General features: G+C 45.0%; 1 protein-coding gene across 1 annotated transcript in view; it reads right to left on the bottom strand.

The window, feature by feature from the left end:
• Positions 1-15,322, bottom strand: part of ADGRB2 (adhesion G protein-coupled receptor B2) — a 258,463-nt gene that overhangs the window by 143,270 nt on the left and 99,871 nt on the right. The window contains 1 exon segment of the mRNA XM_061596282.1: positions 8,778-8,861. Within this exon segment, the coding sequence (XP_061452266.1) occupies positions 8,778-8,861 (84 nt within the window).

The following is a 15,322-nucleotide window of genomic DNA, read 5'->3' as shown; positions in this document are numbered from 1 at the left end:
ACTGTACACTAAAGAATTAGTGGACACATTAAAAAGTTGGAAGAACAGATAAATGTATTTGAAAGGGCCTTTTCTTCTATCGTGCTCATGTTTTAAAAGGAGGGGAAAAGCACAAGAGAATATTAATAATAACTGTGGTAAGTGAATATACTATGTTGATGAACACCAGACCTAATAAGAATTATATATGTCTAATTTAAGCCAGGTGAAACAAAGATAAAAGTTAAGACTGACAAACTACAAAGATACAGGGGGGTTGTGGCCTGCAAGTGCACCCAGACACAAAGTAACAACAAGCCAGAAGGAGACTGTGGGCTCATCCAGATGACTGCAAAATGTGTGACACGTGCGCTATGTGTGCTTATTATTTTTCAGTTGTCCAAATGATGTCACGTGGTGTCACACATTTTCGCGGGTTAAATCCGCTCCTTCCAATACTGGCAAAAATGCGATTTGCTGTTTGAAATCGGGAATTTCATTGGGACAATTTTTTTCATTGGGAAACAGTGAACAAAAAGGCGAAAAGTGAGGACTATCAGCTGACAAACTGGATATGGAAACGGTGGATTATCCCGCTCTGTTTGGATAAGCCCTAAGGCAAAGTCCCCAGGCAATATTGTGAAATAGGGAGTGGCTGGTGGTGCTGCCTAGCCGTGGGATCTTGCAAGATCTGTGCTAGAGCTGGTGAGAGAACAAATAAAAACCAGGATCCTGACTGGAGGGACCTGACAGATGGTGGTCTGAGGTGGGATCCTCACAGGCAACAAGGATGATCAGGGGACTGGAAACAAAGCCCTATGAGGAGAGACTGAAAGAACTGGGCATGTTTAGCCTGGAGAAGAGAAGACTGAGGGGAGATGTGATAGCACTCTTCAAGTACTTGAAAGGTTGTCACATAGAGGAAGGCCGGGATCTCTTCTTGATCGTCCCAGAGTGCAGGACAAGGAATAATGGGCTCAAGTTGCAGGAAGCCAGATTTCAACTGGACATCAGGAAAAACTTCCTAACTGTTAGAGCCATACAACAATGGAACCAATTACCTAGAGAGGTAGTGGGCTCTCTGACACTGGAAGCATTCAAGAGGCATCTGGACAGCCATCTGTCAGGAATGCCTTGATTTGGATTCCTGCATTGAGCAGGGGGTTGGACTTGATGGCCTTATAGGCCCCTTCCACCTCTACTATTCTATGATTCTAGGACAAGTTGCTTCAAGAAGTGCAGCCAACCGCCTGCCCCCTTGACCCTTGCCCATCTTGGCTTCTTAGAGCTAACTGTAGGGGTTGCCTGGGTGTGTCCGGTGAGTGATCAATGCTTCACTGAAGGAGGGGAAAGTACCATCTTCCTTGAACGGGGAGGTGGTGTCTCCCCTCCTCAAGCAGACCTCCCTGGACCCAGACATTTTAAACAACTGTCACCTAGTGGCAAATATCCCCTTTTTGGGCAAGGTGTTTGAGAAGGTGGTGGCGGTCCAGCTTCAAGCATGCTTGGAAGAAACTGATTACTTGGATCCATTCTAGTCTGGCTCCAGGCCCGGCAATGACACTGAAACTATTTTGCTCACCCTGGTGGATGACATTTGTTGGGCAAGTTATGGGGAAAGTGAGACCCTGTTCATTCTCCTTGATCTTTTGGTGGCTTTTGATACTGTTGATCATGGTACCCTTCTGAAGTGTCTCAGGTTGGGGGAATTGTGCTTCAGTGGTTCTCCTTCTATCTCCAAGGCTGCTTCCAAAAAGTAGTTATGGAAGGCTAATGTTCGGCACCACGGGAGTTGTCCTATGGTATCCCTCAGGGTTTCACTTTGTCCCCCATGCTCTCTAACATCTATATGAACATGCTGGGAGCTGTCATCAGGAGATCTGGAGTGAGGTGTCACCAATATGTGGATGACACCCAGCTCTATCTCTTTGTTCCATCTGAATCAGGAGAGGTACTTGAGGTGCTGGACCGGTACTTGGAGGCGGTAATGGGCTGGATGTGGGCCAATAAACTGAGGCTGAATCCTGAAAACACTCAGAGGTGTTATGTGTCCAGAGTTCTCATGTCTGGGAGGTGGGGAGACTGCTTGTCCTAGACGGGGTTCCACTCCCCTGGAAGGATCTAGGCTAGGGGTGCTCCTAGATTCAACCTTGTCACTGGAGGCTCAGGTGGTCTCAGCAGCTAGGAGTGCCTTTTTCCAGCTCCAGCTGGTTTGCCAGTTTTGGCCCATTTTGGACAGAGATGACTTAGCCAAAGTTCTCTGTGCTCTGATAACTTTATTTATGCTCTGATGACATTATTTATTTATTTATTATGATGGGTCAGCCTGACACTGTTTTAAGTTTTTTATCTTTTATTTTTACCTTTTAAGTTCTTTTATTCTCACTTTCTTATATGTGTTTGCACATATATACATGTATGTATGTTTGTATGTGCATGCATAATGCATTTTATGTATGTATGTGCATAATGTATTTTAATAGTATTTTAATAGTATTTTAATAGTATTTTATGCATTTTAATTTACTGTAATGTTTTGTGTTTTTATTGTGTATTTTATTATATATGTGTGAGATTTTATTGTAGCAGCCCTGAGTGCCCTATTGTAGGGTAGAAGGGCAGGATAGAAATATTTTAAATAACCAACCAACCAAACAAACAAACAAACAAATTATTTATTTATTTATTTTATATATATCCCACCCTTCCTCCCAGCAGGAGCCCAGGGTGGCAACTTCCAGATTGGATTATTGCAATACGCTCTATGTGGGGCTGCCCTTGAAGATGACTTGGAAACTTCAACTGGTCCAAAATGCAGCAGCCAGATTATTAGCTGGGATTCCATTTAGATTTTATAAACCTATTTACAACAGCTGCATTGGTTGCCAGTTCATTTTTGGGCCCAATTCAAAGCGCTCGCACTACTGTTTAAAGCCCTAAATGACTTAGGTCCCCAATATCTGAAAGACTGCCTCTTTCCTACAGACCTTCTCGGGTGTTGAGATAAGCAGAGGGGCCCTTTCGGTAGTTCTGCCATCTTCAGAAGCTTGGGAGATGGTGGTCTGGTGGAGGGCATTCTCTGTGGTGGCCCCTAAGTTGTACAACCCCCTCCTCACAGTGATGCGTCTGGGATCTTCACTGCACAGCTTTCATCGTATGATGAAGATACACCTCTTCACCCTGGCTTTTGACACTTGAGAGATATATTTTTAAGACCTTCCTTAGTTGTGAATTTAATTTGTTTTAAGCTTTTTAATAACGTATTTTATATTGTTGTGACCTGCCCTGGTAATAAATGTAATGATGATGATGATTGCTGGGCCTTTGACAGGGTTGGTGCTTTTCAGGGTGGGGAGGCTGCCTGGGCTTTTTTAAAAAAATTGTTCTGTTTTTGCTGAGGCTGTTTTATTTTTATTGTAGTATTTTAATTGCTGATTAGAATTTGATCTGTTAACAGCCTGCAAAGGGGAAGGGGCTTTGGGCAGAAAGATGCCCTACATAAATCTTAAATGATCAAAGAAATCAAGGTGAAGGAAGCAGTGAGACAAAGCAGCCACCATCACGATTGGGAAGAACGTGGGTCTTGATGGGGATTCCTGTTGCTGAGGAGCAACTTGCCTGGGGTGTCAGTGCTGCGTCGACCACGATTCCTTTGCCCAGTGGCATTGCCTGGTGGCACGATGTGTCACCTGGAACGGTGTGGTCAGGTGACACTGCAGTGCTCCTGTCTTCCTCAGTCTGACGTGGAGGAAAAGCTGAGGCTGGCAGGCACCTGTTACTGGTGTATTATGTCTGCTTGTTCTGCCTCTTCGCTATGTTCCACCTTCTAGGGAAAGGTGTAACTGTCTCAAGCGGTATAACACTGCTCTAAATGGACAGTGCAGATGAGGCCTAGCTTAGATAGCAAGGCCACAAACTGGCCGCTATCTTTGTTTGCACAAACTGGCCTAGCAGATCCCTCCAAGTTCTCCTCGACTGTGGCTCCAATTGTCTTCCGAGGCAATGCACACAAGGACCCAGAGACTATAAATCAAAGGCAAGGAGAAAGGGAGAGGAGAGGGAAAGTGAATGGCGTTCATATTACCCAGACGGATTTGCTACATAAATACGTGGGAGCGAAACAATTAATACATTTGTTTTCTTTATGGGTCTCCAAGGAAGGTGCTAAGAGAACGCATAAATGGAGCGAATTAAACTCATTTGCACTGGGGGGGGCAGTGCGGGTGGGAAGAGGAATAAGGGATAAGCACACATCATCTTGATTCGCTGTCGCCATGAAAATGACAGCACTCAGGGGACTGGTGGGGATTGAAGATGAAATGCAGGTTTTTCAGTCGTTGGGGGCTGCATCTTAATTAAAATGCATGTGACTGCTGGCGCCAGGGAAGAAGTGAATGATTAATAGCACGTCCCAGTTTAGACCTTATCTACCAGTTATAACAGCTGGCAGTCTCCTTCACCCGCAAACTGGTCTTCTTTTGAGCTATACAACCCTGTGGTGAACATTGTCAAAAACGCCGTATTGGCAAAACTATAGACCAGCCTTTGCCAAGCTGAAGTCCTCCAGATGTTCTGGACTACAACTCCCATCAGCCCCAGGCAGCACACCTGGAGGACTTCAGGTTGACAAAGACTGCCATAGGCCAGAGATGAAGAACCTTTTTTTCATCCAAAGACGGCATTCCCTTCGGGGCAACTTTCAGGGTGGACATGCCAATGGTAGGCAGGGCCAGAGGCAAAAGTGTGTGTTTGTGTGGGGAGCAACACATATGGATTTCACCTTTGTAGAACAGGCTAGTTTCTAAACACATTCACACACACACCCTCTCTATCATCTATCCACGCAAGCAAGATGCATGACCAACAACACATTTGGGCCACGCAAAAGCATGCAAGAAGGGTGGAAACAAAGGAGAGCTGGGGAGAGTGTGGCTGGGAAAGAGTCTCGAGGGCCTGACAGAGTGGCATGGAGGGCCACATTTGGTCTTTGGACCTGAAGTTCCTCATCCCTGGCACAGACTCACCTCTCTCTCTCTCAGAAATGACCCACTTTGGGGGTTCTGTCACATGCAAATGTGCAAACGTGCTTCTTCCCCTCACCCAAAATACTAAATTAAAAATGAAACAGAGAGGAAGTGTGCAAATGCAAGGGTGAAGGTGGGCAGATAAGAGTTGGCTCTGTTTCCAACGGCTTCTGCTGAGTTCTATGGGGCAGTTCTATGGCTGCAGTCTAGGATACAACTGAAAGTGGGGGTCAACTTGCCCTTGCTGCACCCTTTGCCTGGGATGAAGGGCAAAAGGGCAGGTTTAGTCCAACTGTGTTCACCCCTCAGCTCGGCAATCTTTACTGCCTCTCATCCGTGCCATGACCGTTTGTGGAGAGATGTATAACACACACACCACAAAATCGCCACCCCATCTGCAGGTGGAAAATTTGTGTGTGCATGCATTTTGTTATTTTTATCCCACCCCACATCTAAAATTACTCCAGGAAATTAAAAAAGTTATAAATACATGAATTACTGGGAGGCGATTTGTTGAAAGGTTTCAGGATGGAATTTACTGTGGCAGTGAGCAGCAGTGGGCTCTCTCCCTGCCCCCCCATTTTAAAGATTTTTTTTAAGTATTTTACCACCATCTCATATAGCAGTGGAGCTATCCTCGGTGATGGCCAGCTCAAGGCTGCCATTTTCCCTGCCAGGACATTGTCACAGAGCATCATTCTAATGTAGGGTGGGGGAGTGATGGTCACAGCCCACCCAGGAGTGACAGGAGCAAGAAAATATCTCAAAATTGGGGCCCCTGATGTGACGCCCATGGACATTACAACTCCTTCAGACAGACAGACAGACACGGAGCCCACCCAAACCCCCCACCATTGAGATCCTTTTGCCTTTTCTGTTGGGAGGGTTTGCCTGCTTTCTTGTCTGTGTTTTAGTTGTTTCGGGGCATGTGGTGGTTCTTTTCCTGTTTGGTGGAAGGTGAAGCATCACTGGTTTTCTTTTGTGAAATGGTATTTTGGGGTGTCCCTTGACCATTTTTTTTTAGATTTCCATATGTATCCCCAGACCCAAGAGGTGGGGGGCCTGCTTTAAAAAAGTTTTTTTAGAAAGAAAAAAAAGTGAATCAGGAGCCAAAAATATTGAGCTGAGTGTCTGAAATTTCAATCTTTCAGTTCATCCTTAAAAGGAAGGAATCTCAGCTGAGATCTCTCAGAGATGAAGATGTGGGGAGTTGTCCTGAGATGCAGAAGCTATCCAAAATTTGTTGGTTGTCTCATGATTTTGCTAGCCTCATCAAAATCCAAAATCAGTGATGTGACATCACCAGGCTGCATTATTTATTCACCTGGTTCACAAACTAATTATGCACATGATGCAAGTGTTGCAATTTGCATTTCACAACATTGAGGTTTTTGGAAGGAAAGCTTTTGAGGTTTCACCATAAGCTACTGGGGGACCTAGAAATGAAATGAAATGGACTCCCTCCCAACTTATGGCAACCCTATGAATAGGGTTTTCATGGTAAGCGGCATTCAGAGGGGGTTTACCATTGACTCCCTCTGAGGCTGAGAGGCAGTGACTGGCCCAAGGTCACCCAGTGAGCTTCATGGCTGTGTGGGGATTCGAACCCTGGTCTCCCAGGTCCTAGTCCATCACCTTTACCACTACACCACACTGGCGCTATTTACCTCTTTAGTCCCCTTTTAATATCACTCCACTATATTTCTTATTTGTATTTTTTGTATTTTTATCTATTTCAATTTTTTGTGTTTTTTAATGTGTATGATTTTATTGTCTTCTCTCAGCAAAGAAAGCACTATTAAAACACTACCCTATGAAGAGGGTGTTCATGGTAAGCGGCATTCAGAGGGGGTTTACCATTGCCTCCCTCTGAGGCTAGGGCCTGCTCCGCTTGCCACAGCTGCACCAGCCAGCCCCTTCCTTGCCCGCAACTGCCAGCTGGGGGGCAGCTGGGCTCCTTGGGACTAGGCAGCTTGCCCACGGCTGCACAGTTGGCAGGGCACGTAACCCCTGAGCCACTCGCTGTGGGGGTGATCTTTAGCTGGCCCTTGACACCCAGGAGACAAGCCAGTGGTTCCAAGGGCATGGTAGGACCAGTGCTTCAGTAATGACGTGGTGTGTGTGTGCATGTGTAAAACCATTTGTGATGACGCCCCCTTTAGCTACTGTTCTACAAGGGTGAAAAAATGAAATGGACTGCCTTCAAGTCGATCCTGACTTATGGCCACCCTACGAAGAGGGTTTTCATGGTAAGCGGTATTCCGAGGGTGTTTACCATTGCCTCCCTCTGAGGCTAGTCCTCCCCAGCTGGCTAGGGGCTGCTCAGCTTGCCACAGCTGCACAAGCCAGCCCCTTCCTTGCCCGCAACTGCCAGCTGGGGGGCAACATGGCTCCTTGGGACTCTGCAGCTTGCCCACGGCTGCACAGGTGGCAGGGCACGTAACCCCTGAGCCACTCCCTGTGGGGTGATCTTTAGCTGGCCCTTGACACCCAGGAGACACGAGCAGGGATTTGAACTCACAGACTCTGGACTCCCAGCCAGGCTCTGCTCCCCACTGTGCTATACTAGCTGTTACTGGGGAACCGATGGCCCTGCAAATACATGCGGGCTCCAGTTCTGAGCCCCAGCCAGCATGGGCAATGGTTGGGATGATGGGAGTTGTAACCCAACAACATCTGGAGGGCCACAGATGTTCCCCAGCTCAGGGGTTTAGTTGAGAGAGAGAGTAAACACAGGAGTCCTTTGCAAAAGCTATAGGCTGATTGCGGGGGGGGGGAGCTTCCTATTTCTTGGTCAGACAAGTTCAGGGATTGTATCTCTCCTCTCCCTCAACGCCCTGCAGCGTTTAATTAAAGGCTTTAAAATCCTCTTTGGGTAGCTTTGTTTAGCTCTGTCTGGCCATCAGTGCCTAAGGCAACTAGTGTTTCAAATCAGTTTAGGAATATTGGTGGTGGTGAAATTCTAAATGTTCCCTAGAGATGTTCATCATTCCTGAACAATTCCAAGTTGAGCTGAGGGGAGTTCGCACATTAAAACCCTTTCCTTTTAAATCTTTCATATTTTTCAGTCTGAGGAAGAACCTTCACAATTTGCTTCAACCTTCATTTTAGGAGAATTTTGGTGGAAGTCAAGGCAATGTGTGGGGCTACCCCATCTCACCCCCAGCCAGTTCCCACCCTGAGAAACACTGCAAATATCATCAAAACTCTGCTATCTTCCCTCAAAATCCCAGGTATGTCTCATCTGGGGAGGACTTCAAAGGTTGCTGTAGGTGAAACGTTGATAGTGACTCTAGTGTTGAGTCCTGGCCTTAGACAGAGATCCAGATCTCTGGATGCAACATTTCTAAGACAGAATCTATGTGTATTTGATTTGCAAAATCTTTTTGTTTTCCTTTTTTTGCAGTACCACTGTAATTGTAATACCCCTTGTCCTGTTATTGAAACATCTGGAATTAAAACACACAGAGAGAAAATAACACACAGCAGAGGTGCCCAAAGGATGCCCATGGGCAGACATGCCCACCAAGGCCTTCTTTTATGCCACCAAGGTCCCTTCCTGCCCTCGAAATTAGGCTTGAAAGAAGTATGCTACTGCAGCCAATAGAACAGGTTGTGGAGTGGGGGGGGTTGGTGAAATGTGCCCATGAGACCAAAAAGGATGGTGACCCACGACACACAGAAAATGCTGAATCTGCCTGTGAGGGAGGATTCCCTGAAAAGACCCTGGTGGCTTTCAACATCTCCCCATCACTTGCCCACAAAGGCTGTTACCTGTTTGTGCCATGTACAACCCTGGTTCATCTGCCGACCGCGGCCACTGTGTCTTCACCTTCTGATCCGCTTCCACCCCATCACCTGAAAGGCAGAAGAAACCATGAAATAGCCATGACAGCCTTTGGTCTAGGCAAGTATGTGTGTATGAGAAGGGGAAGTGAGGAGCTGGTGGTATTGCTTTGAAGGGTTCTCTGTACTGATGTACTCTGTGAACACCACCACCCTCATAATAGTGTGCTATCAACGTGCGCAGCAATTGACAGAGTAAAAGGCAAGCTTCCACCTTGAGGAATGTTGCTGTTCAACATTCAAGCCAGGAGGGGTCACTGATAAGGGGGGGGGAATACAGAGGGGACGGTAAAACTGGGGAATCATATGTATTTAGGGTTTCAGTTGCATCTACTTAGGGCTAGGTTTTTTATTTTAATTAACTTTTTTAAGGAACCAATTATACATCAATTACAGCCTCCAAATATGAGTACTGCTTGACATAAAAAAGAAAAACATATCACCAGAAAAACCTAAAATCCCCCCTTTCCTGCAGAATATTGAATTTAAAGCCAGTCTATATTAAAAATCAGAAAATTCTTAAAGGAAAATTAAATAACAAAGTTTGGACATGTGCACATGCACATACATATCTTTAAAAGCGTATCACTATCCATCTGTAGATAAATATACACACACATAATTATAAAACAAAAAACATATTATTTTAGGCTTTCCAAATTCGAGCACAATATAGAGGAGGCTCCCTACTGTGCTCTTTTTGACTTACATAAATTACTTAGGGCTAGTTTTTCAGCATAGGATGAGGGCTAATGAATTGTGCCAAAGGCATTATGGAAAAGGTAGGCTTTGAAGGTAGCAAGAGAAATGGAACGGCGCAGGCGTACCTACAGGAAATTCCAGATATCAGCCAATCTTAAGGATTGGGTGGGGAGAGGACAAAATAGAGATTTATAAGATGATGGAGACAGCAAACAGACACATTGTTGAACTCTCCAGTTCAAAGGTATCCGATGAAACTAACCCAAAGCTGAATGAGGAGAGACAGTGTTATTTGAGTGTTTTATAAGCCACATTTTCTACTGAAATAATGGCACTCAAAGGGGCATGGAGGGGAAACTAATCCTGGATCACAAAACAAAAAAGGAGTACTTCACACAAATGCACAGTCAACTTAAGGAAGCTGAGTGGGTTTTGAAAAGAGATGAGATGGATTGAGGGAGGCGGGTGGGTTGAGCAACAACTCTTGGCCACGGCAGCCCTGAGATGGAGCTGCCGTTTCCAGAGGCACAAGAATTCTTAGTGGCACTCCTTCCCCATCCCCCACAGCCATGGATTTGGTGGAACAGCAAGAAAACATGGAACAAATTTACTCAGAGAGAAAGGGAAATTGGGCCAGTTCACCCCATTGGCATCACAGAATCCAAATTTCCTTGGCAGGCGTCATGCATTGCCTGGCACAGGATTTTATTTTTATATTTTGAAAATATGCAGAGTACACGCGGCCCAGGGGTTCAAGAGGCAGTGTATGTGGGAACAATGGATGGCTCAAGACTCAGTGCACCTGTTTACTGCTGAGCTGAAATGCCGCCTCCAATGTCCCCAGCCTTTCCGAATGCTGAAAATTTGGGGAGGAACAAGAGGGGATGAAGCATACATCCAACTCATTCATTCATTGGCGATCACTCGTGGCCAAGTAAGATTGCCTTCCAGGGTAAGTCTTTAACAATGACTGTCACTGTGGAGGCCAATTCTGGATCAACACAGCCTCCCACAGTGAGGACATAGGTTTCCAGATGGAAGATGGTTGTGATGAGGATTTGTTTGACGTGCCTTCCACTTAGCTCATTTGTCCCATTCGCCCTGTATTCGTGCTTCTTTGAAGTCCACAGCACCTTTGATAATAGCCGACCTCCATTTGGGATGTTTATGGGCCAAGACTTCCCAGTTCTTGATGTTCATGTTACATATTTTTAGATTCGCTTTAAGAACATCTTTACACTTCTTTTGCTGTCCACCGATGTTCCGTTTTCCATCCTTAAGTTAGGAGTGAAGTAGCCGCTTTGGAAGATGGTGATCAGGCATTCGAACAACATGGCTGGTCCAGCGAAGTTGATGTTGAAGGATCATTGTTTCAACACTGGTAGTCTTTGCTTCTTCCAAAACACTAACATTAGTCTGTCTGTCTTCCCAAGTAATTTGCAGAATTTTCCAGAGGCAGCGTTGGTGGAATCTTTCAAGAAGTTGGGAGTGGCGTTTATCAATGGTCCATGTTTCACAGGCGTACAGTAAGGTCGGTAGTACAATGGCTTTGTAAATAAGCATTTTGGTCTCCTTGCGAATATCCCAATCCTTGAACACTCTACGCTTCGGGATAATGCAGCACTCGCAGAGCTCAGACAATGTTGAATTTCAGCATCAATGTCAACTTTTACAGAGAGATGGCTGCTAAGATAGGGGAAGTGATCAACGTTCTCCAGCGTCACACCATTAAGCTGGATTGATGGTGCTACATAGGGACTTCGCACCTGTTGATGAAGCACTTTGGTTTGTTTAATATTAAGTGAGAGCCCAAGCTTTCCATATGCTTCTGCAAATAGTTTGAAGATCTTTCTCTGAATGTGTGGAGACTACGTTATCATCGGCATATTGAAGTTCTACAACAGAGAGTGACATTACCTTACTTTTTGCTTTCAGCCTACTGAGATTAAAAAGCTTTCCATCTGTTCAATATGTGATTTCCACATAGAAATTTTCCCCTCAATAAGGTGTAGAATCATAGCAATGAAAATAGCAAATAAGGTAGGAGCAATGACACATCCCTGTTTTAAGCCTGATTCAACTCTGAATGGATCTCTCCGAAAGCCATTGTTATCCAAAATTGTCACTGTCATGTTGTCATGAAGGAGTCACAAAATATTCACAAATTTATCAGGGCATCCAGTTTTCAGAAGGATGGTCCAGAAAGCAGTTCGATTCACAACAAAGGCCTTAGTCAGATCAATAAACGCCATATATAAAGGTTCATTCTGCTCCTGGCATTTTTCTTGAAGCTGTCGTGCAGTGAAGATCATGTCCACTGTCCCCCTGGAAGGGCGGAAACCATTTTGAGATTTGGGGAAGACATCCTCTGAGATAGGTAGGAGGCGATTTGCGAGGATCCTTGCAAGAATTTTACCTGTGGTAGCAAGAAGAGAAATACCTCAATAGTTCCCACAATATGTTCTATCACCCTTCTTAAAAGGGGTGATAATTATGGTGTCCCTAAAGTCTTCCAGGAGCTTCTCCCTCATCCAGTTTTTTTGATGAGCTTATGAAGTTGTTGTGAAAGTTCAGGCCCACCTTCTTTAAAGACTTCAGCAGGAATCCCATCAGGTCCACTAGCTTTGTTGTTCTTCATTTGATTGATGGCTTTACTGACTTCATCAAATTAGGGGATACTGCAAGCTCGTCTCTAGTTTATTGTTGTGGAATTTGCAAGAAGACCTCATCAGCCACAATAGAGTTAAGATTAAGGAGTTTGTGGTAATGCTCTTTCAAGCGCAGTGCAATAGACTCTTTATCCTTAAGAAGTTTGGTACCATCCACTGAATGTAAGGGATTTGTACTGTAATTTGTTGGTCCATAGGCCATTTAATGGCCTTTGTGGTATTAAAAAAGCCCCGTGCATCATTAGCATCTGCAAAGTGCTGGATTTCTTGAGCTTTCTTTATCCACCAGGCGTTCTTAAGTTCTCTAGTTCTTCTTTGGACCTCAGTCTTTGCACTGGCATATATGTTTTTCTTAGCAGCACAGTTAATGTCTTTCTGCCATATCTGGAAGGCTTTCCTTTTCATGTCGATGATATGTTCAATCTCACTATCATTCTCATCAAACCAGTCCTGATGTTTCTTAGTTTGGTATCCAATCGTTTGTTCACATGCTGCAATAATGGATGTCTTCAGTTTAATCCAGTGTTCCTCGACATTTTCAGGGAGTCCCGTCAGTAGATGTTTCTTGAGAGTTGTTTGAAAGCAGGCTCGCTTAATAGGATCTTGAAGGGAATGAATGTTCATTTTATGCCTTGGTTTTCTTCCTTGGAGCCTACGTTGAGGAACAATATTAATGGCCATAGTGGTTCGAATTAATCGTGGTATGTCCAGCAGTCATCGGCACTCGTCGTGGCCCTGGTGAGGAGTACATCACGACAATCTCTGGCACGGACAATTACGTAATCCAGGATATGCCAGTGCTTCGACCAAGGGTGCTTCCATGATGTTTTAAATTTATCTTTCTGCCGAAAGAGTGTGTTTGTAATAACAAGATTATGCTCTACACATTTAATCAGAAGTAGAATGCCATTCAGGTTGCTATTGCCAACTCCTTCTTTCCCAATGGTTTCTGGCCATAAATCGAAATCATGCCCAACTCTTGCATTGAAATCGCCCAAGAGGATAATTTTATCCTCCTTAGGTATCTCTGATAAGATGGGGTCCAGCTGGTTATAAAAATGTTCCTTGATGTCTTCATCAGCATCTAATGTTGGTGCATAAGCACTTAGAATAGTTGCCTGCTGGTTTTTGGCGAGTTTTAATTGGAGATTGACAGTCGTTCATTAATGCCAGTAGGAACTTCTGACAAGAGCTTCACAAGATCATTTTTAATAGCAAAGCCTACTCCATGTATTCATCATTCTTGTTCAGGCAGTCCAGAAGAAGGTATAGCCTCCCTTTTCTTCCTTCCGTTGTCCTTCTCCTGCTCTTCGAGTTTCTTGGAGTGCTGCTATGTCAATATTAAAATGTCTCAACTCCCTCGCAATGATGGCAGTCCTGCGTTCAGGACGTTCACTATCTGTATTGTCCAGCAACATCCATATATTCCATGTTCCAAAGTTCATTTGTCTTTTGCGACCGCTAAGTGGTGACCCCACTGGACGCGGTGATCCAGTCAGGGAGAGAGATGAGGCAGACTATGTTTAGGGCACCTTTTCTAGCCCCCTCCCCATATGGGGTGAGCAGAGTGGATCCTGAGTAGGACTGCTCAGTCGTGGATACAGCTACCAAACTACTCAACTGCCTCGGTCCTTGAGCCAGGACGACTGAATCTGTATCCACCACCCATGTGCCAGTCCATGACTAGGGGCTTCCAGATTTCACAGTCCTGCCCCCGTTGCCATTCGCCGATCGCCATGGGACTTTTGGTTTGGTTTGGGTGGAAGACGTCTGTGCGTGAATTTGTTTTATGTGGGGAGATCGGTGCATGACAATCAACACACAATCTTGACAGAAAAAGGCTTTGATCCCATGGCATGGATACCACGACGATTGGAAGTATTTCATCTGATGCAGCCTTCATCCGCCTTCACAAACGTCGTAACATACACAATGTTATCCTCCGCCTGTTGTAGCTCTTCCCCCAGGAGCCCTGGCAGCCATTTACACCCTCTTCCCCAGCAAGCTCCAGAGTCAGGGCAGGAAGCATCACACCCCTTCTCATTGGCTTCACAATGATGTGACATGATGACATGAGATAATCATGAAGCCAATCCAAGGAAGGGCGATGCTTCTTGCCCTCACTCTGAAGCCTGCTGGGAAGGAAAAATAATGTGCCCATCAACCCCCAGGACTCCCAGAAGTACTATCAGTGCAAGGACAATGAAGCACAAAGTGAGAGTGAAATAAGATCAGTCAGGAGGGCAAGCAGTTCCTTGAAACCTTTTGCCTTGTTGGAGCACCACAACTTTGAGCTGAAAAAGTTAAATGAAAAACGTTCCACTCAGGCCTACTTTGTTTCTTACAATCTAAGTCAGTGGGCCACAAAACAGCCGCCCTCTGTTTACCACCTGAAAGAGGGGCAAACATTTTGGCCCATCCCTACTCTGTGCAAACACTTCCCCTTCCATAATTGGAAAGGATCCTCCTAAAAAACAGTGGCTTTCAAGATTTCCTTCTGTGAGGAGACCCTTTCTATAGGCTTGTTTGCACATTGTAGTGAATGCAGGTACAAGCTGTATCTACATATGTACAAGTGTTTGTGTGAAAGAGTGCACATCTGTTGATCAGTCATTGTGTACACAGGTACACAGACCATACAACTGTTGAGTGTTGCATGTGAATAGCTGCGCAAGTGTGCAGCTCAACTATTCATGTACACAGATATGCAGATAGTACACTCATTGAATGCAACATGTGAACACCCCTGACATTAGGATCCTTTCCATGCTGGGCATGAAAAATCTGGCTGTTGAAGAGGATTCTGGGGCACATCCAAGAGCGTAGCCTTAAGTTTACATAGTGTGCTACCTAGGGAAGGAATTTGTTCTGCCAGCTTTTTGCAGTGGACCAACCCTCCCGATCTTGCCTGCGGATTGGAACAGCACTCTCAATCCAATTATGCACTTCTACAGATTTTGCAATGCAGATTCAGTGCACAAAAAGTGTGTACAAAAATACATGTTTGGCATTTTAAAAAGTGCACTGAACAGCATAAAAATCTGTGTTTTACATTAAAAGTGCATACAAAATGTGTACCATTTAAATGTAGACTTTTCCTGC

The sequence above is a fragment of the Rhineura floridana genome, chromosome 15 (assembly GCF_030035675.1).
Source record: "Rhineura floridana isolate rRhiFlo1 chromosome 15, rRhiFlo1.hap2, whole genome shotgun sequence".
Classification (NCBI taxonomy): domain Eukaryota; kingdom Metazoa; phylum Chordata; class Lepidosauria; order Squamata; family Rhineuridae; genus Rhineura; species Rhineura floridana.
Note: the sequence above shows the minus strand (reverse complement) of the source record. Positions and strands in the feature narration are given on the sequence as shown.